Raw genomic sequence first — 22,814 nt, forward strand, 5'->3', positions numbered from 1 at the left:
AAAATGACTGTTGTTTTCATGGCCTAGTTTCATCTTTCAAATTTTTGTGCTTTTTTCCTGGCAATTTCACTGTTTAAATGGTCTCCAGGCATAGCTCTGAGGCACTGTCCAGTGTTCCTGAGTGCAGGAAGGCTGTCAGATGCCTTACAGAGAAAACATGTGTTTCAGTTAAGCTTCATTTAGGCATGAGTTACTATGCCACAAGTTTAAGGAGTGTCTTTAAATAGAAACACACAAAACAAGGTTATATACTGATCTGTTGACAAACATGTTGTGAGTTGAGGCTTACAAGAATTTATCCTTGTATGAGTTTGGATCATAATCTGAAAACACAATCCCGAACACCATAATCACGAATGTCAAAATCCTGAAAGGTAAAAATCCCTGATGTCTAAAGTCCCAAAAGTCACGATCACAGGATAGAATACATGAGTGTCTATACTTTCAAAACTGTATATGTTATTATTTGCCTATTGTATAAAGTGGACTATGAAGTGTGCTTTTGTGTTTTGCTTCTCAGATAATTCTTCTAAAAATTTCAATACAGCTTTTAAATGATTTTTAAAATTATTTTCTTCTAGAATTATATTTTTGGGATTTTGATGTTTTGTGATTTCAGTATTTAGGATTATGGCATTGGGGATTGTGTCTTTCAGGATTATGATCAGCTCCCTTTGTATTTTCCCTAGGAGTGATGGTTCAGTATTCGGTATACAACATTTGTGGTGACTTTACAAAACTTAACTACTAAGAATAATTTGAATCTAAAGTATATGTTCGTGCAGTGCTGCAGCATAATTTCCTTTCATCTAATTTTACATTTTGTTACAGAGTCAAAATATTTCTTTTGGTCTAGCTGGAGTCAATTTCTACCACCCAAAGTATCTGCCGCTTTGTCTCCCAAGCTACTACCAGCCTCCAGCCTATGGGCCTCCCTATTCTGGTGGGTTAGGAGAGAGGGTTGTCTCTCTCTGCTCAGGGTCTGCCACTGTCAGCCAATCCTTTCAGCTGCGCATTTCCCCACCATTCCTGATTGCACTGTGGGTCACTTCTCAATTCCAGACAGGGGCCTGGCCTGAAGCTCCCAAGCTATGTTCTGCTACCTCAGGAAGCTACTCTGTCTATACTGTCATCAGTGTGGGGACAGCTGGGGGACAGAGCACACTTCCCTTTTCTGGTCTGCTCTTTGACTTCCTCAGCATCTCTGATTAGAGCTGTATAGATGCTGGAGACATGACTGAAGGATTGGGGTAACTAAAGGCAATTGGAGCATAGAAAGGGGAAAAGTTTTTAAAGGCAAGTGGTTGTATACATTGTGAATATATTTAAAACTACATATATATATATATAAATGATTAAAATGTTAAATTTCATATTATGTGAATTCAATTTTAAAAAGTTAAAAGTGGCTGGGCGCAGTGGCTCATGCCTGTAATCTTAGCACTTTGGGAGGCCAAGGCGGGTGGATTGCCTGAGCGCAGGAGTTCGAGACCAGCCTGGCCAACGTGGCAAAACCCCATCTCTACTTAAAATATAAAAATTAGCTATACATGGTGATACGCTCCTGTAATCCCAGCTTCTGAAGAGGCTGAGGCAGGAGGATTAGTTGAAACCCGGGCGGTGGAGGTTGCAGTAAGTCAAGATCATGCCATTGCATGCCAGCCTGGGCAACAGAACGAAACTCCAAGTCAAAAAAAAAAAGTTAAAAGTATGTGGAACAGGACAGCATCTATAGGCCAAAGAAAAGGTCCCCACTCAAAGTAAAACCTGTATCCATTCTTTGGACCCATCTCAGTTCCTAACTCTGCCTCCTGCTCTCATGTCTATGCCTCTGGAGAGAGAAATTCCTCCAATCCCCAGTGGCAAATCCCCATCTTCGCCCTCTAGAGAAATAACATTTACTGTCCATTGAGTTGGTCTTGCCCTGGAATCTATTTCCTTTTTCTTACAAAAACATCCATGGTGATCTCCAGTAGCACATTTCTCTAACTCTGCATGTGTAGTCTTGACCACCTACACAGAGGAGCTTCAGCAGGACAGTGGCAGGTGGGGCTTGGAAACCAATCCGGGACCCTTAGGGTGTTCCCTTCCAGCATGAGGTGGTCTTCCAGATAGTTCCAGTGGGTAATTACACACCCTCTACACACCTAGACTACACATTTCCAAAGACCAATATTCATTCGAAGTCTAGCTCCATATTTGTGAAGATAAATTTTCCTAAGGAAATATAATCTCCATAGAGTCCTAGTTAAAATACAAAAAGCCACCTTGAATACTTTTGTAGGCAGATGGAATCTTGCCTCTCTGTTGTTGGCTTCCAGGCCTTACTCTAGGACCACCTTACAATAGAAAGAAGAAAAAAACACCTACCTAAATGGGACTTTTAAAATAACATTCGGGCCGGGCGCGGTGGCTCAAGCCTGTAATCCCAGCGCTTTGGGAGGCCGAGGCGGGTGGATCACGAGGTCAACAGATCGAGACCATCCTGGTCAACATGGTGAAACCCCGTCTCTACTAAAAATTACAAAAAATTAGCTGGGCACGGTGGTGCGTGCCTGTAATCCCAGCTACTCAGGAGGCTGAGGCAGGAGAATTGCCTGAACCCAGGGGGCGGAGGTTGCGGTGAGCCGAGATTGCGCCATTGCACTCCAGCCTGGGTAACAAGAGCGAAACTCCGTCTCAAAAAAAAAAAAAAAAAAAAAAAAATTCTCCCTGATTGTCACAGGAAGACCAGGTAGAGGTTCAGAGGTTGGCAGTTACACCTCTTCAGCACCTCAGTCCATGTCACATTCCTAAGCAGGCATGCCCTGGACACCTCCGTAGACCTGGAGTAGGAGCATCTCAATATTTGAGGCACTGAACATTTGTTCTTCTGTCATATATGTAGTGTCATTCATCTCTGCTTTTCGTCAACTCTAGTGTGCAAAGTATCTTGTTTGATGTGTGACATTTTACAAATCATGAGACAATTATTGTATTATTTTTGTAGCTGAAGTCTTCATTGCTATTTTATAATTTTGACTTTATTGCTGTGATGCATGTGTTTTTTCATTTCTAAAAGGGAACTCAACTATAAATGTTCCAAAGTTGACTAGTCCTACTTTTTTTTTTTAAATTTTTTATTGCATATTAGGTTTTGGGGTACATGTGCAGAACATGCAAGACAGTTGCATAGGTACACACATGGCAGTGTGTTTTGCTTCCTTTTCCCCCTTCACCCACATTTGGCATTTCTCCCCAGGCTATTCCTCCCCAGCTCCCCCACCCCCCACTGGCCCTCCCCTTTTCCCCCCAATAGACCCCAGTGTTTAGTACTCCCCTCCCTGTGTCCATGTGTTCTCATTTTTCGTCACCCGCCTATGAGTGAGAATATGCGGTGTTTCATTTTCTGTTCTTGTGTCAGTTTGCTGAGAATGATGTTCTCCAGATTCATCCATGTCCCTACAAACGACACAAACTCATCATTTCTGATTGCTGCATAATATTCCATGGTGTATATGTGCCACATTTTCCCAATCCAGTCTATCATCGATGGGCATTTGGGTTGGTTCCAGGTCTTTGCTATTGTAAACAGTGCTGCAATGAACATTAGTGTGCATGTGTCCTTATACTAGAATGATTTATAGTCCTTTGGGTATATACCCAGTAATGGGATTGCTGGGTCAAATGGAATTTCTATTTCTAAGGCCTTGAGGAATCGCCACACTGTCTTCTACAATGGTTGAACTAATTTACACTCCCACCAACAGTGTAAAAGTGTTCCTTTTTCTCCACATCCTCTCCAGCATCTGTTGTCTCCAGATTTTTTAATGATGGCCATTCTAACTGGCGTGAGATGGTATCTCAATGTGGTTTTGATTTGCATCTCTCTGATGACCAGTGACGATGAGCATTTTTTCATATGATTGTTGGCCTCATGTATATCTTCTTTTGTAAAGTGTCTGTTCATATCCTTTGCCCATTTTTGAATGGGCTTGATTTTTTTCCTGTAGATCTGTTTTAGTTCTTTCTAAATTCTGGATATCAGCCCTTTGTCAGATGGGTAAACTGCAAAAATTTTTTCCCTTTCTGTTGGTTGCCGATTCTCTCTAGTGACTGTTTCTTTTGCCGTGCAGAAGCTGTGGAGTTTCGTTAGGTCCCATTTGTCTATTTTGTCTTTTGTTGCCAATGCTTTTGGTGTTTTGTTCATGAAGTCCTTGCCTACTCCTATGTCCTGGATGGTTTTGCCTAGATTTTCTTCTAGGGTTTTTATGGTGTGAGGTCTTATGTTTAAGTCTTTAATCCATCTGGAGTTAATTTCAGTATAAGGTGTCAGGAAGGGGTCCAGTTTCTGCTTTCTGCACGTGGCTAGCCAGTTTTCCCAACACCATTTATTATACAGGAAATCCTTTCCCCATTGCTTGTTTTTGTCAGGTTTATCAAAGATTGTATAGTTGTAGATATGTTGTGTTGCCTCTGATGCCTCTGTTCTGTTTCATTGGTCTATATCTCTGTTTTGGTACCAGTACCATGCTGTTTTGATTACTGTAGCCTTGTAGTATAGTTTGAAATCTGGTAGTGTGATGCCTCCCGCTCTGTTCTTTTTGCTTAGAATTGACTTGGCTATGTGGGCTCTCTTTTGGTTCCATATGAAGTTCATGGTGTTTTTTCCAGTTCTGTGAATAAAGTCAATGGTAGCTTGATGGGGATAGCATTGATTCTGTAAATTACTTTGGGCAGTATAGCCATTTTCACGATATTGATTCTTCCTAACCATGAACATGGAATATTTCTCCATCTGTTTGTGTCCTCTCTTATTTTGTTGAGCAGTGGTTTGTAGTTTTCCTTGAAGAGGTCCCTTACATTCCTTGTGAATTGTATTCCTAGGTATTTTATTGTTTTTGTAGCAGTTGTGAATGGCAGTTCTTGATTTGGCTTTCTTTAAGTCTGTTATTGGTATAGAGGAATGCTTGTGATTTTTGCACATTGATTTTATATCCTGAGACTTTGCTGAAGTTGCTTATCAGTTTCAGGAGTTTTTGGCCAAGGCGATGGGGTCTTCTAGGTATACTATCATGTCGTCTGCAAATAGAGACAATTTGGCTTCCACCTTTCCTAGTTGAATACGCTTTATTTCTCTTTCTTGCCTGATTGCTCTGGCTAGAACTTCCAGTACTATATTGAATAGGAGCGGTGAGAGAGGGCATCCTTGTCTAGTGCCGGATTTCAAAGGGAGTGCTTCCAGTTTTTGCCCATTCTGTATGATATTGGCTGTTGGTTTGTCATAAATAGCTTTTATTACTTTGAGGTACACTCCATCGATACTGAGTTTATTGAGGGTTTTTAGCATAAAGGGCTGTTGAATTTTGTCAAATGCCTTCTCTGCGTCAATTGAGATAATCATGTGGTTTTTGTTTTTGGTTCTGTTTATGTGGTGAATTACGTTTATAGACTTGCGTATGTTGAACCAGCCTTGCATCCCAGGGATGAATCGTACTAGATCATGATGGATAAGTTTTTTGATGTGCTGTTGCAGTCGGCTTGCCAATATTTTATTGAAGATTTTTGCATCTATGTTCATCATGGATATTGGCCTGAAGTTTTCTTTTCTTGTTGGGTCTCTGCCGGGTTTTGGTATCAGGATGATGTTGGTCTCATAAAATGATTTGGGAAGGATTCCCTGTTTTTGGATTATTTGGAATAGTTTCAGAAGGAATGGTCCCAGCTCCTCCTTGTGTGTCTGGTAGAATTCGGCTGTGAACCCGTCTGGACCTGGGCTTTTTTTGTGTGGTAGGCTCTTAATTGCTGCCTTGACTTCTGACCTTGTTATTGGTCTATGCATAGTTTCAGTTTCCTCCTGGTTTAGGCTTGGGAGGACTCAGGAGTCCAGGAATTTATCCATTTCTTCCAGGTTTACTAGTTTATGTGCATAGAGTTGTTTGTAATAATCTCTGATGATGGTTTGAATTTCTGTGGAATCTGTGGTGATTTCCCCTTTATCGTTTTTTATTGCATCTATTTGGTTGTTCTCTCTTTTCTTTTTTATCAATCTGGCTAGTGGTCTGTCTATTTTGTTGATCTTTTCAAAAAACCAGCTCTTGGATTTATTGATTTTTTTGAAGGGTTTTTTGTGTCTCTATCTCCTTTGGTTCAGCTCTGATCTTAGTTATTTCTTGTCTTCTGCTAGGTTTTGAGTTTTTTTGATCTTGCTCCTCTAACTCTTTCAATTTTGACACTAGGGTGTCAGTTTTGGATCTCTCCATTCTCCTTATATGGGCACTTATTGCTATATATTTTCCTCTAGAGACTGCTTTAAATGGGTCTCAGAGATTCTGGCACGTTGTGTCTTCGTTCTCATTGGTTTTGAAGAACTTCTTTATTTCTGCCTTCATTTCATTGTTTATCCAGTCAACATTCAAGAGCCAGTTGTTCAGTTTCCCTGAAGCTGTGTGGTTCTGAGTTAGTTTCTGAATTCTGAGTTCTAACTTGATTGCACTATGGTCTGAGAGACGGTTTGTTATGATTTCAGTTGTTTTGCATTTGCTGAGGAGTGCTTTACTTCCAATTATGTGGTCAGTTTTAGAGTAGGTGTGATGTGGTGCTGAGAAGAATGTATATTCTATGGATTTGGGGTGGAGAGTTCTGTAGATGTCTATCAGGTTTGCTTGTTCCAGGTCTGAGTTCAAGCCCTGGATATCCTTGTTCATTTTTTGTCTGTTTGATCTGTCTAATATTGACAGTGGAGTGTTAAAGTCTGCCACTATTATTGTGTGGGAGTCTAAGTCTCTTTGTAAGTCATTAAGAACTTGCCTTATGTATCTGGGTGCTCCTGTATTGGGTCTGTATATGTTTAGGATTGTTAGCTCTTCTTGTATCGATGCTTTTAGCATTATGTAATGTCCTTCTTTGTCTCTTTTGATCTTTGTTGCTTTAAAGTCTATTTTATCAGAGATGAGAATTGCAACTCCTGCTTTTTTTTTTTTTTTTTTTGCTCTCCATTTGCTTGGTAAATCTTCCTCCATCCCTTTATTTTGAGCCTCTGTGTATCCTTGCATGTGAGATAGGTTTCTTGGATACAGCACACTGATGGGTTTTGGCTTTTTATCCAATTTGCCAGTCTGTGTCTTTTGATTGGTGCATTTAGCCCATTTATATTTAGGGTTAATATTGTTATGTGTGAATTTGATACTGCCATTTTGATGCTAGCTGGCTGTTTTGCTTGTTAGTTGATGTAGATTCTTCATTATGTTGATGCTCTTTAGCATTTAGTGTGATTTTGGAATGGCTGGTACTGGTTGTTCCTTTCTATATGTAGTCCCTCTTTCAGGAGCTCTTGTAAAGCAGGCCTGGTGGTGACAAACTCTCTGAGTACTTGCTTATTCGCAAAGGATTTTATTTTTTCTCCACTTATGAAGCTCAGTTTGTCTGGATATGAAATTGTGGGTTGAAAGTTTTTTTCTTTAAGGATGTTGAATATTGGCCCCCACTCTCTTCTTACTTGTAGTTTCTGCTGAGAGATCTGCTGTGAGTCTGATGGGCTTCCCTTTGTGGGTGACCCGACCTTTCTCTCTGGCTGCCCTTAGTATTTTCTCATTTATTTCAACCCTGGTAAATCTGACGATTATGTGCCTTGGGGTTGCTCTTCTTGTGGAATATCTTTGTGGTGGTCTCTGTATTTCCTGCATTTGAGTGTTGGCCTCTCTTGCTAGGTTGGGGAAATTTTCCTGAATAATATCCTGAAGAGTATTTTCCAGCTTGGATTCATTCTCTTCGTCCCCTTCTGGTACACCTATCAAACGTAGGGTAGGTTTCTTCACATAGTCCCACATTTCTTGGAGACTTTGTTCATTCCTTTTTGCGCTTTTTTCTCTAATTTTGGTTTCTTGTTTTATTTCATTGAGTTGATCTTCGACTTCTGATATTCTTTCTTCTGCTTGGTCAATTCAGCTGTTGAAACTTGTGCATGCTTTGCGAAGTTCTCGTATTGTGTTTTTCAGCTCCTTCAATTCATTCATATTCCTCTCTAAGTTATCCATTCTTGTTATCATTTCCTCAAATCTTTTTTCAAATCTTTTTTCAAGGTTCTTAGTTTCTTTGCATTGATTTAAAACATGTTCTTTTAGCTCACAAAAGTTTCTCATTATCCACCTTCTGAAGTCTAATTCCGTCATTTCATCACAGTTATTCTCCGTCCAGCTTTGTTCCCTTGCTGGTGAGGAGTTTTGGTCCTTTGTAGGAGGTGAGGTGTTCTGGTTTCGGGTGTTTTCCTCCTTTTTGCGCTGGTTTCTTCCCATCTTTGTGGATTTGTCCACCAGTCGTCTGAGTAGTTGCTGACTTTTCGATTGGGTCTCTGAGTGGATGCCCAGATTGTTGATGATGAAGTATTTCTGTTGCTTGGTTTTCCTTCTACCAGTCTAGCCCCTCCACTGTATGACTGCTGAGGTCCACTCCAGGCCCTGCTAGTCTGGGGTGCACCTATAGCAGCTGCGAACAGTGAGGGATGCTACCAGTTTCTTTTTCTGCTATCTTTGTCCCAGAATGATGCCTGCCAAATGTCAGCCTTCTGGATATAGAGGGGTCAGGGAGCTGCTTGAGGAGAGAGTTTGTACTTTATAGGAGCTCACGTGCTGATCTGTGGGCTCTGTTGTTCATTCAGGGCTGTTAGGCTGCTACGTTTTATTCTGCTGCGGCAGAAGTCATTAAAAAAAAACCCTTTTTTTCCTCAGATGCTCTGTCTCGGGCGGGGGGGTTGGGGCTGTCTTTATGAGTGTCCGTTGTGCTGTCCTGCCCAGCTAGGAGGCAGGCTAGTCACTATTTGCCTGCCGAGGCTCCGCCCTGCTGGTGTGAGGTTCGCCCTGTTGCTGCAGGCTCTGCCCTGCTTCTGCAGTCCCCGCCCTGCTGCCACGGGCTACGCCCTGCGGCAGAGTCTCTCTGTTGTGGCAGGTTGCCTCGGCAACGGCAGGCTGCATCAGCAATGGGAGTTTACCTCAGTAGGGGCGGATTGCCTTGGTAATGGCGGACGCTCCTCCCCAACCGAGCTGCACCGTCCTGGGTTTAGCTGTGCCTGCTGTGAAACTCTCCACCCGGAGCATTTGGAATCGCTGTTTTGTTTGTCTTACTGCGCTGGCCCAAATGCCGTTTCCCTGGAATCTCCTGGCCTGGCTCACTGTCCAAGTCCCGTTCAATCAGATGGATATGCCAATCTGCCCTCTAAAGTCTCAGATTGCCGGTTCAACAGGGCACCCGGACCTGTGCGCTTTGTGCAGAGTGCTGTGGAGCACCGCTAGTGCCGGCCGCGGCTGCACCAGCCGCCAGCTGTGTTGCGCTGGTGCCCCGTGTCTCTTTTATACCTGGGAATTTCCCCGTTCTGTGGGCAACAAAGATCCGCCTGGAAATGCGGCCCTGACTCACCCTCCGTGCATTCACCGAGAGCTTCAATCCTGGGTTGTTCTCACTGCGCCATCTTGAGTCTCTAGTCTCCGACTAGTCCTACTTTTAATCTGATATTATGAAAAGTTAGGACACTAGGAAGTAATAAAAAATCATCCTAAATTTTAGTGAGACTAATGATTTGGAGATTGGCACACAAAAGTTATGCCCTTTCATATTACTTTCAAGCTTTAGGTAAAGAAAAGAACAAAATTCTCTGGTCTTTAATGCCGCAAAATGAAACAGCTTATTTACAGTTGCCCTTTTGAGTCATCCTGTGACCAATTTTTCCTCACTGTTAGAGCTGACAGGGTCAGGACTTGGTTGCTGGCAGCCTGCTTTGTCCTGTAGATAGACACATAGTGGTGCGTTCATATGGGAGAGCACGGAGAAAGAGAAATGGGGGGATTTAAGCCTTTTCTTCCCAGTGACAGCTGTTCTATGCTTTCAGGCTTGTAAACCATCAACCCATGTGACACCATGACTCACTGTTTTGGTTATATTGCACTTTGTCTCTTGGATGTGGGACTTTGGAAGTGCTTGTGGGGAATATATTTACTTGGCTCTCAAGTTATATACTAGGTTGAGTTGCACAACAACTATATATATACACATTTTTTTTTTTTTGGGTTTGTTAAGTTGCATTGTTTTATTCCAGTAAAAAGCCCTTCTAGAACAAGGAGTATGCAAAGAAAACCAATCACCTTAAACTCTTGGGCCTGTATACCTGTTGGAGCTCTATCACTTTGGAAGCCAAAAGATAGAATGCACATATGAGCATTTGCAAAATGTTCCTTATTTACATTTAAAAAAATCTAATACATGTAAGTTTTTCTGGCAGATTCTTTTCGTATGTTACAAAACAAAACATCAAAAGCTTAGAGTAAGGTAAGAATCCTTTTTCCTTAGAAAGGTCAAGCAGATACTTCTTGACATCATGTCCTTTACACAATGGCATATTGTTCATATAAAAGGTCTCTTATCCTATAAAAATCTTGACAAAGGCAGCCTTCTAATCCAATGCGTCCAGTTTCCATTCTACGGACTGCTACTTGATTGTTGCAAACAAGTACACCTCCTACAAATTTCAACAACTATACTGACTGGTGTGTGTGTGTGTGTGTGTGTGTGTGAGAAGTGGAACATTCTGTATAAATCTTTTTTGCATTGTTTTTGATTGGTTTCAGAATCGTATATTCCAAATAGGAAGTACCATCCCTAGAAATAACTTCAACTTTAGCATCATTGTTTATTTTACTTTATTTATTTGTTTTTAGACAGAGTTTCACTCTATCACCTAGGCTACAGTGTAGTGGCATGATCTTGGCTCACTGCAACTTCCACCTCCTAGGCTCAAGTGATACTCCAGCCTCAACCTCCTGAGTATCTGGGACTACAGGCACATGCCACCACACTTAGCTAAGCTTTTGTATTTTTTTGTAGAGACGGGATCTTGCCATGTTGCCCAGACTGCTCTTGAACTCCTGAGGTGAAGCAATCCACCTGTCTTGACTTCTCCAAAGTTTTGGGGTTACAGGTGTGAGCCACTGTGCCTAGCCAGTAGCCTTACTATTTTAATAAGTGAAGATAGTGTTGTACTTGAAATCAGTTTCCCTCTGGAAAACTGAGGTCCTGAAAGTGGTTCCTTTTCTTGCTTGCTTTGACCTGCGATATATGTGTGTGTATAGGTGATTCCCCTAAACTCTTCTATGATTCCCAGTTTTTCAATGGTATGTAATAGCACAGTCATCAAACACAATTTTGGAAATACTTGTTCAAGGAAGATACTTGTTTATAATTATGAGTAATTTCTTTTTTTACAGTTTCTGTACCCACATGTTGAAAGTCATCCTCTTCCAGAGAACCATCTGTTGTTACTGATTTCAGAAGAGAAATGTAAGTGTATCTTTAGGTGGAATGTGGGGATTTCATGAATGGCATATGGCCTCCTAGCATGGGACATGATTGAATCTTCTAGATACCCATTTACCATTATCAAGGGTCCACTGACCTTTGATGTCCATATGAGACCTGGAATTCCTTGGGAAGGGCTTTTCCTTTGGCCTCCAAGTGTTGTTCCCTTTGGTTCTGCTCAGCTTTCTCATCCTGGGAATGATGGGCTCTTGCATACATGGATTTGCAGTTTTGTCCTATGGTAGAATGTTTGTAGAACAGTTGCACAGGTCATTTTTGTCTTCTTTAGTTCCTTTGTCTTTTGGATGTCTGTCATAGTGGACAACTATAGTGTAAAAGAGATGTTTGGATGGAAAGAGGGGAAGTAGCTAGAAGAATCCCGTGGCAGAACTTGAGGATGCACACTAACTTAGACAAATTCAGGTAGAGGCAAATAAGTTTAGGACGTAAAAAGGTTATGTCCTTCCATGATGATTTCAAGTTAGGAGACGGGGAGGAAGAGCAAAATTTACTGATGGAACTTATCTAGTAAGCAGTCTTTCACATTACAAGATGAAACTGCTAGTTTATAGTGTTTATAGTTGGAAGGACAGGCTTGGGAGGTAAGGCTGTGTTCAATCTCTAAGCTCTTGTTCAGCTTTATAACTTGAATCAGCAGAAGATACATATGGCTGAATTTAAATTGTTACTGTTAGAAAGGGACCATCTACACAGACTGACTTTAGTGTTCAGGGTTTTGTTCATGTGAAATTGACCCTTATTAAAATGCTTCCCCAGAATGTCTCGTATAATGAGTTTTCTGTCTGGTATGTTCATACAAACAAGTGTTTGGGATTTGGAAATTGAAGATAAACTCTGCCAAGTAAGCCCTTGTTAGCTCTATACAAGACTGATGGTATAGGGGAGTCAAGTACTTGTTGAGGGAACCCAGGGAAGTAGGAGAGCTAAATGCATCATGTATTGTTGATATTGAGGAGCAGAATAAATGCAGGACTTGAAATTAACTGTAAAGGGAGGATGGAGAAAAGTGGGTTTTAAAAAGTTTTTGAACCTCTATTGTGAGATTACAGTTTGTAATAATATTGTTTTGTGGCCAGTTGTTCAATCTGCGTTGCTTTTTTTTTTTGAGATGGAGTCTTGTTCTGTCACCTGGCTGATGTGCAGTGGCACAATCTCGGCTCACTGCCACCTCTGTCTCCCGGGTTCAAGCGATTCCCCTGCCTCAGCTTCCTGAGCAGCTGGGACTACAGGCAACTGCCAGCATGCCCAGCTAATTCTGTGTATTTTAATAGAGATGGGGTTTCACCATGACCAGGATGGTCTCAATCTCCTGACCTTGTGATTCGCCCACCTCAGTCTCCAAAAGTGCTGAGATTACAGGCATGAGCCACTGCGCCCAGCCCTGCATTGCTTTTATAACAATGTTTTTACAAGTGTTATGTAAAAATAGTACTCATATTTCCTTAAGGTTAAATTATCTTTTTTTTTTTTTTTTAAGATATTGAAAAATTTCGTGTCCGTGTCACCCAAGAAGATGGAAATAGAGTGGTAAAGATTTGAAAATCTTTTTACTTCATAGTTTTTTCCGCAAAGAACTGCATTCCTAGATTGTTAAAGATAATGTTACTGATACATAATTTTTTCTTTATTTGATGTCTTTTGAAGTATAGTCTTTTTGTTTTAATGTGTAAAATGCTACAAATATACATGAAGTTAATCATCCCCTTTTTGTCTACCTCAACCCTCAATCTCAGTATCCTGAGGTAGCTAATAACAGCCTGTATGAGTCTTTCCACAGCTTTTACCTTGCTCATGCAAACCTATGCAAGGTTAGATGCATGTATGTGGTGATTTAATTGTTTTTACTAAAGTAGCTTCATGATACATTTACCTGCTGCTGTTATGTTTGCTTTTACTTAGCAGGTAAAAAGAGATCAGGATGTATAGAATCATACTGTATATCATACCATAAATGGGTTTCATTGAGTGTAATTTTTTTTTTTTAATTTTTTATTGGATTATAGGTTTTGGGGTACATGAGCAGAGCATGCAAGACAGTTGCGTAGGTACACACATGGCAGTGTGCTTTGCTTTTCTTCTCCCCTTCACCCACATTTGGCATTTCTCCCCAGGCTATCCCTCCCCACCTCCCCCTCCCACTGGCCCTCCCCTTTTCCCCCCAATAGACCCCAGTGTTTAGTACTCCCCTTTCTGTGTCCATGTGTTCTCATTTTTCATCACCCACCTATGAGTGAGAATATGCGGTGTTTCATTTTCTGTTCTTGTGTCAGTTTGCTGAGGATGATGTTTTCCAGATTCATCCATGTCCCTACAAACGACACGAACTCATCATTTCTGATTGCTGCATAATATTCCATGGTGTATATGTGCCACATTTTTCCAATCCAGTCTATTATCAATGGGCATTTGGGTTGATTCCAGGTCTTTGCTATTGTAAACAGTGCTGCAATGAACATTCGTGTACATGTGTCCTTATAGTAGAACGATTTATAGTCTTTTGGATATATACCCAGTAATGGGATTGCTGGGTCAAATGGAATTTCTATTTCTAAGGCCTTGAGGAATCGCCACACTGTCTTCCACAATGGTTGAACTAATTTACACTCCCACCAACAGTGTAAAAGTGTTCCTTTTTCTCCACATCCTCTCCAGCATCTGTTGTCTCCAGATTTTTTAATGATCGCCATTCTAACTGGCGTGAGATGGTATCTCAATGTGGTTTTGATTTGCATCTCTCTGATGACCAGTGACGATGAGCATTTTTTCATATGATTGTTGGCCTCATATATGTCTTCTTTCGTAGAGTATCTGTTCATATCCTTTGCCCACTTTTGAATGGGCTTGTTTGTTTTTTTCCTGTAAATCTGTTTGAGTTCTTTGTAAATTCTGGATATCAGCCCTTTGTCAGATGGGTAGACTGCGAAAATTTTTTCCCATTCTGTTGGTTGCCGATCCACTCTAGTGACTGTTTTTTTTGCCGTGCAGAAGCTGTGGAGTTTCATTAGGTCCCATTTGTCTATTTTGGCTTTTGTTGCCAATGCTCTTGGTGTTTTGTTCATGAAGTCCTTGCCTACTCCTATGTCCTGGATAGTTTTGCCTAGATTTCCTTCTAGGGTTTTTATGGTGCCGGGTCTTATGTTTAAGTCTTTAATCCATCTGGAGTTGATTTTAGTGTAAGGTGTCAGGAAGGGGTCCAGTTTCTGCTTTCTGCACATGGCTAGCCAGTTTTCCCAACACCATTTGTTAAACATGGAATCCTTGCCCCATTGCTTGTTTTTGTCAGGTTTATCAAAGATTGTATAGTTGTAGATATGTTGTGTTGCCTCCGGTGCCTCTGTTTTGTTCCATTGGTCTATATCTCTGTTTTGGTACCAGTACCATGCTGTTTTGATTACTGTAGCCTTGTAGTATAGTTTGAAATCCGGTAGTGTGATGCCCCCCGCTGTGTTCTTTTTGCTTAGAATTGACTTGGCTATGCGGGCTCTCTTTTGGTTCCATATGAAGTTCATGGTGGTTTTTTCCAGTTCTGTGAAGAAAGTCAATGGTAGCTTGATGGGGATAGCGTTGATTCTGTAAATTACTTTGGGCAGTATAGCCATTCTCACGATATTAATTCTTCCTAACCATGAACATGGAATGTTTCTCCATCTGTTTGTGTCCTCTCTGATTTCGTTGAGCAGTGGTTTGTAGTTCTCCTTGAAGAGGTCCCTTACGTTCCTTGTGAGTTGTATTCCAAGGTATTTTATTCTTTTTGTAGCAATTGCAAATGGCAGTTCACTCTTGATTTGGCTTTCTTTAAGTCTGTTATTGGTGTAGACGAATGCTTGTGATTTTTGCACATTGATTTTATATCCTGAGACTTTGCTGAAGTTGTTTATCAGTTTCAGGAGTTTTTGGGCTGAGGCGATGGGGTCTTCTAGGTATACTATCATGTTGTCTGCAAATAGAGACAATTTGGCTTCCACCTTTCCTATTTGAATACCCTTTATTTCTTTTTCTTGCCTGATTGCTCTGGCTAGAACTTCCAGTACTATATTGAATAGGAGTGGTGAGAGAGGGCATCCTTGTCTAGTACCAGATTTCAAAGGGAATGCTTCCAGTTTTTTCCCATTCAGTATGATATTGGCTGTTGGTTTGTCATAAATAGCTTTTATTACTTTGAGATACGTTCCATCGATACCGAGTTTATTGAGGGTTTTTAGCATAAAGGGCTGTTGAATTTTGTCAAATGCCTTCTCTGCGTCAATTGAGATAATCATGTGGTTTTTGTTTTTGGTTCTGTTTATGTGGTGAATTACGTTGATAGACTTGCGTATGTTGAACCAGCCTTGCATCCCTGGGATGAATCCTCCTTGATCATGATGAATAAGTTTTTTGATTTGCTGTTGCAATCGGCTTGCCAATATTTTATTGAAAATTTTTGCATCTATGTTCATCATGGATATTGGCCTGAAGTTTTCTTTTCTTGTTGGGTCTCTGCCGGGTTTTGGTATCAGGATGATGTTGGTCTCATAAAATGATTTGGGAAGGATTCCCTCTTTTTGGATTGTTTGAAATAGTTTTAGAAGGAATGGTACCAGCTCCTCCTTGTGTGTCTGGTAGAATTCGGCTGTGAACCCATCTGGACCTGGGCTTTTTTTGTGTGGTAGGCTCTTAATTGCTGCCTCAACTTCAGGCCTTGTTATTGGTCTATTCATAGTTTCAGCTTCCTCCTGGTTTAGGCTTGGGAGGACACAGGAGTCCAGGAATTTATCCATTTCTTCCAGGTTTACTAGTTTATGTGCATAGAGTTGTTTGTAATATTCTCTGATGATGGTTTGAATTTCTGTGGAATCTGTGGTGATTTCCCCTTTATCATTTTTTATTGCATCTATTTGGTTGTTCTCTCTTTTATTTTTAATCAATCTGGCTAGTGGTCTGTCTATTTTGTTGATCTTTTCAAAAAACCAGCTCTTGGATTTATTGATTTTTTGAAGGGTTTTTCGTGTCTCAATCTCCTTCCGCTCAGCTCTGATCTTAGTAATTTCTTGTCTTCTGCTGGGTTTTGAGTTTTTTTGATCTTGCTCCTCTAGCTCTTTCAATTTTGACGATAGGGTGTCAATTTTGGATCTCTCCATTCTCCTCATATGGGCACTTATTGGTATATACTTTCCTCTAGAGACTGCTTTAAATGTGTCCCAGAGGTTCTGGCACATTGTGTCTTCGTTCTCATTGGTTTCGAAGAACTTCTTTATTTCTGCCTTCATTTCGTTGTTTACCCAGTCAACATTCAAGAGCCAGTTGTTCAGTTTCCATGAAGCTGTGCGGTTCTGGGTCGGTTTCTGAATTCTGAGTTCTAACTTGATTGCACTATGGTCTGAGAGGCTGTTTGTTATGATTTCAGTTGTTTTGCATTTGTTGAGCAGTGCTTTACTTCCAATTATGTGGTCAATTTTAGAGTAGGTGTGATGTGGTGCTGAGAAGAATGTGTATTCTGTGGATTTGGGGTGGAGAGTTCTGTAAATGTCCACCAGGTTTGCTTGCTCCAGGTCTGAGTTCAAGCCCTGGGTATCCTTGTTGATTTTCTGTCTGGTTGATCTGTCTAGTATTGACAGTGGAGTGTTAAAGTCTCCCACTATTATTGTGTGGGAGTCTAAGTCCTTTTGTAAGTCATTAAGAACTTGCCTTATGTATCTGGGTGCTCCTGTGTTGGGTCCATATATGTTTAGGATCGTTAGCTCTTCTTGTTGTATCGATCCTTTTACCATTATGTAATGGCCTTCTTTGTCTCTTTTGATCTTTGTTGCTTTAAAGTCTATTTTATCAGAGATGAGAATTGCAACTCCTGCTTTTTTTTGCTTTCCATTAGCTTGGTAAATCTTCCTCCATCCCTTTATTTTGAGCCTTTGTGTATCCTTGCATGTGAGATGGGTTTCCTGGATACAGCACACTGATGGGTTTTGCATTTTTATCCAATTTGCCAGTCTGTGTCTTTTGATTGGTGCATTTAGTCCATTTACATTTAGGGTTAATATTGTTATGTGTGAATTTGATACTACCATTTTGATTCTAAGTGGCTGTTTTGCCTGTTAGTTGTTGTAGATTCTTCATTATGTTGAAGCTCTTTAGCATTCAGTGTGATTTTGGAATGGCTGGTACTGATTGATCCTTTCTATGTGTAGTGCCTCTTTTAGGAGCTCTTGTAAAGCAGGCCTGGTGGTGACAAAATCTCTGAGTACTTGCTTGTTCGAAAAGGATTTTATTCTTCCTTCACTTCTGAAGCTCAGTTTGGCTGGATATGAATTTCTGGGTTGAAAGTTCTTTTCTTTAAGAATGTTGAATATTGGCCCCCACTCTCTTCTGGCTTGTAGTGTTTCTGCCGAGAGATCTGCTGTGAGTCTGATGGGCTTCCCTTTGTGGGTGACCCGACCTTTCTCTCTGGCTGCCCTTAGTAGTCTCTCCTTTATTTCAACCCTGTTGAATCTGACGATTATGTGCCTTGGGGTTGCTCTTCTTGCGGAATATCTTTGTGGTGTTCTCTGTATTTCCTGCAATTGAGTGTTGGCTTGTCTTGCTAGGTGGGGGAAATTTTCCTGGATGATGTCCTGAAGAGTATTTTCCAGCTGGGATTCATTCTCTTCGTCCCCTTCTGGTACACCTATCAAACGTAGGTTAGGTCTTTTCACATAGTCCCACATTTCTTGGAGACTTTGTTCATTCCTTTTTGCGCTTTTTTCTCTGATCTTGGTTTCTCGTTTTATTTCATTGAGTTGGTCTTCGACTTCAGATATTCTTTCTTCTGCTTGGTCAATTCGGCTATTGAAACTTGCGTTTGCTTCGCGAAGTTCTCGTATTGTGTTTTTCAGCTCCTTTAATTCATTCATATTCCTCTCTAAGGTATCCATTCTTGTTATCATTTCCTCAAATCTTTTTTCAAATCTTTTTTCAAGGTTCTTAGTTTCTTTGCATTGATTTAATACATGATCTTTTAGCTCACAAAAGTTTCTCATTATCCATCTTCTGAAGTCTAATTCCGTCATTTCGTCACAGTCATTCTCCGTCCAGCTTTGTTCCCTTGCTGGTGAGGAGTTTTGGTCCTTTCTAGGAGGCGATGTGTTCTGGTTTTGGGTGTTTTCCTCCTTTTTGCGCTGGTTTCTTCCCATCTTTGTGGATTTGTCCGCTGGTCGTCTGTGTAGTTACTGACTTTTCGTTTGGGTCTCTGAGTGGACACCCAGAATGTTGATGATGAAGTATTTCTGTTGCTTGGTTTTCCTTCTACCAGTCTAGCCCCTTCGCTGTACGACTGTTGAGGTCTGCTGCAGACCCTGCTTCTCTGGGGTGCACCTCTAGTAGCCGTGGCACAGCGAGGGATGCTACCAGTTTCTTTTTCTGCTCTCTTTGTCCCAGGATGATGCCTGCCTAATGACAGTCTTTTGGATATAGAGGGGTCAGGGAGCTGCTTGAGGAGACAGTTTGTACTTTATAGGGGTTTAATTGCTGAGCTGTGCACTCTGTTGTTCATTCAGGGCTGTTAGGCTGCTATGTTTGATTCTGCTGCAACACAGCTCATTATCCCTTTTTTTTTCTCAAATGCTCTGTGTTGAGGGGTTTGGGCTTTATTTTTGGATGTCCGATTAGGTGTCCTGCCCAGCTCGAAGGCAGACTAGCCACTGTTTGGCTGCCGAGGCTCCGCCCTGCTGTTGTGTGATTCGCGCTGTTCCTGCCGGCTCTGCTGTGGTCTCTGCCACGCCCTGCGGTGGAGTCTCTTCGTTGTAGCGTGTTGCCTCAGCAACGGCAGGCTGCGTCAGCAGTGGGCGTGTATCTCAGTAGGGACGGGTTGCCTCGGCAACAGCTGGCTGTCAGCAGTGGGCGTGTATCTCAGTTGGGGCGGGTTGCCTCGGCAACGGCTGGCTGCCTCAGCAGTGGGCGTTTATATCAGTTGGGGCAGGTTGCCTCCGTAGTGGTGGACGCCCCTCCCCCACAGAGCGTCTCGGACCGTCTGCCCGGGATAGTTTGAAATCGCGGTTTTGTTCGTCCCACTGGGTTTCCCAAACGATCTGTCCCTGCAATCCCCTGGGCTGGGCTACTGTGCAAGTCTCGTTCAGTCTCAAGTCCAGCCCTCTCAAGTCTCAGGTTGCCGGTTCAACAAGGCACCCGGAAAGCGCGCCCTGTGGGGATTGCTGGGTAGGGCCGGCCGCCGCCGCCCCGGCTGCCGGCTTCGCCAGGCAGACCTACTGCCTGGCGTCCCGTGTCTTTTTATGCTTGGGAGTTTCCCCGTTCTGTGGGCAACAAAGATCAGTCTGGAAATGCAGCACTGACTCACCGTTTGCGAATTCAACGCGGGCTCCAATCCTGGGTTGTTCTCACAGCGCCATCTTGAGTGCAGTCTCCGAGTGTAATTTTTTTTTCTTGTCTTCCACATGTACTTTTTAAAAAAATCTCTTGTTCTCAACCTGGTAGGTATCCTTACATACTTTTCTCCGTATTAATAGTCATCTCCTACCCCCACCTCTGACCCACCCAGCGTTTTATTATTCATTTCTTACTCATTCAGCTTTGTGGAATTACCTACAAGTAAACTAGAATAGCTCCAATTCAGTCTCTTTAGAAGTAGATAATAGTCCCTGGTGTGGATAGACATTCATTAAATTGCCAATTTTTTGTTTTTGTTTTTGAATTATAAATCATCTCAAACTTTTTTATTCCTATAGCCTTATGTATTGGTACATATATTTCTTTGAGCTATATTTCAGAGATGGATTGTTGGTTTGATAGGTACATACATTTAATAAATTTCAACAGATTTTTTCCAGATAGCTTTCTAAAAAACTTCTAACAATTGACAGTTTTATAAGCAAAATTTAAGAGTACGTGTTCCCTCAATTCTTATCATGAAAAGGTATATTTACCTTTTAAAAAATTTCCAATTTGATGAGTGTAACTTGATAGCTTATTATCTTAGTCTGTATCTCCCTTAATATTAATGCATTTCAGCATCTTCTCCAAAGCTTGTTGGCTATTTGATTTGCTTTTTTGAAAATTGTTTAGTTGTATCCTTATCTATTTTTCTACTGGGTTGTCTTTTTCTTGATAATTTGCATAGGATCTTAATACATTATTGATATTAAAAATGATTTTCTTCAATATTTAGTCTGCATCAAAATTGTCTCTGAAGATCTTAACATTTCTCTGAAGATTGTAAAGTTAAATGAACAATTGAAACAGAAAATGGCACTTATTAATTGTGTATCAGCTATTGAAAGACTCAAATCAAGAAGCCTGCCTGGAAAATTGCCAGGAGAAAGTGTGTTGCTGGAGCTCTGGGCTACCATTGTCCCGCAGGGGCTAAGTGGATGGGAGCACAATGATAGATATGGGCCAGGGGTCAGAAGAGGGTCCAGCTCCAGAGGAAAGATAAAGGCTGAATCCTAAAGCCAGTGATCAGAGTTGAGAAGAGTTAAATAAGCAAGTTGGGGTAGTAACTGGGAATGAACATAGACCAGGGGACTGATTAATTAGAAGAGGGCTTGAGAGGGGAGAAGGTAGAAACAGACACACACTGGCAATGGAGCCCAGAAAAGATTCTGCCATTCAGGATGCTGCAGCTTTAGCATTCCTTAATTCAAATGTGTTCTTCCAAGACATACTTCTGCCCTCTTAAAGGCTTAGATGACAGCTTCATATAGCATAAGTATAATAACATTTCTATGATGCAGGGATGTTGCAAAGTATATGCAATTCCACATATTCTTCACAACATCCCTGCATGATAGAGATGGTATTATGTTTATCCCTATTTTTATAGAGAAGATAGTAACCAGGATTCACAGAGATGAGGTGACTCTAGAGAGGAACAAAATTGAGATTTGAACCTGGTTATGCCACAGTCGGACATTCATGTTCTTGTTAGTGCATACCTTTATCTGGAACGGTTCTCAAAGACAGACAGGTCTTCTTGGATCTTTTCTCTGGTATCACTTTCCTCTTGTCTGACTATAATGGACAGGGCAGGAAGGAAATTGTGGTTTAAATGTCTTTATGCCACATGGCTCCCTCAAGTTGCAAGTTAGCCTGAGTGGAAAAATCCCTATTAGGATTAGGGAGAGTTTAGGCATGAATATGGACCATTCTGGTCCATACTCTACCTACCTCTTCTTCTACCTTAACCTGTCTTTATTCTTTAGTATCTATCTCAATGTGGGTTACTTTTGGTTAATAAGCATTTTGAAGAACATTAATTCTCTAATGCTTCTGTTAAATTATTTTGAGGTCAGTTGATGCATTGAAAGGGCAATGAGAGGATTCCAGGACATGGATTCCAGACCTTGCTGAACTAACTATGCAGCATAATCTAACTGCTCTGGGCCTCAGTTTTCTTACCTGTTAAGGGGTTGAATTGGATGGTTTCTAGGATCTCCTTATTTTAAAGTTCTGACTCTGTTACTTAGTAAACAGATGTTTTATACCTGTAATATCTTCAGCAATTCACTCTTGCACACCTTATTTCATTTCTGCCTCTTTTTTTTTTTTTGAGATGGACTCTTGCTCTGTCACCCAGGCTGGAGTGCAGTGGCATGATCTTGGCTCACTGCAATCTCTGCCTCCCAGGTTCAAGTGATTCTCCTGCCTCAGCCTCCCAAGTAGCTGGGATTACAGGTGTGTGCCAATATGCCTGGCTAATTTTTGTGTGTGTGTTTTTTTTTAGGAGAGATGGGGTTTCACCATGTTGGCCAGGCTGGTCTCGAACTCCTGACCTCAGGTGATGATCCAACTGCCTAGGCCTCCCAAAGTGCTGGGATTACAGGCGGAAGCCATGCCTGGCCCATTTTCTGCTTTCTGAAAAAACATTCGTTGAGCACTGTTACATGCTAGAAATAATCAGGGAATTGGTAATAGAAACGTGCTGTAGAAGAGTGCATGCTCATTAATTAAAGTGTAATTGTCATAGAAGCATGCCAGTGCCCCATAGGAAAACAGGTGAGATGGGGGATGGGATGGAAGGTTTTGTGTGAAACACAATGTGTAAGTCAGGTCTTGACAAATGAGTAGTTAAGTATCGCTGAGAGATGGGCAATAACATCATACTCATGATGGAAGACATAAAGGTGAGAGGCATGCCCAAAGCTGCATGGTTGGTTTATGGCCAAACTGGGGTCATTGTCTATTACTTCCCACTGCCAGGCCTGAGCTTTTTCTTGGCATCACAGCCTCTATCTTTGGTATTGGAGGGTTCTTGTCTGCAGAGGCTTGACTTGAGAGAGAGGTGCAGAACAGTAAGTTTTGAATCTTCCATTAATGCAGCTATTGATTTGTGGGAGGTGCGGTCTTGCCTTCAACAGCCTCAGCCTGTCTGCTAAACTAAGAACAAGAATAAAATTATATATTATAGAGTGGGAAGAGGAGGAGGCAATGAAATGAGGTCTTAAAACATCTCTGGAAAGACTGTGTGCTAGGGGTGGGGAGCTTCTAACAGTGAACTGTGGAAATATTTA

At 41.4% G+C, this 22,814-nt stretch overlaps 1 protein-coding gene across 12 annotated transcripts in view; it reads left to right on the forward strand.

Annotated features, from left to right (window-relative positions):
- The window catches only part of GSAP (gamma-secretase activating protein), a 251,535-nt gene that overhangs the window by 164,230 nt on the left and 64,491 nt on the right, over nucleotides 1-22,814 (forward strand). For 9 of the 12 annotated variants that reach the window (XM_078343041.1, XM_035254005.3, XM_009002580.5 and 6 more), the window contains 2 exons: nucleotides 11,232-11,304; nucleotides 12,821-12,870. The exons of the other annotated variants lie outside the window; for them this stretch is intronic. In XM_078343041.1, coding sequence (XP_078199167.1) covers nucleotides 11,232-11,304; nucleotides 12,821-12,870 — 123 coding nt within the window. The remainder of the gene's footprint in view (nucleotides 1-11,231; nucleotides 11,305-12,820; nucleotides 12,871-22,814) is intronic. 12 annotated transcript variants of the gene reach the window in all.

The sequence above is a fragment of the Callithrix jacchus genome, chromosome 11 (assembly GCF_049354715.1).
Source record: "Callithrix jacchus isolate 240 chromosome 11, calJac240_pri, whole genome shotgun sequence".
Taxonomy (NCBI): domain Eukaryota; kingdom Metazoa; phylum Chordata; class Mammalia; order Primates; family Cebidae; genus Callithrix; species Callithrix jacchus.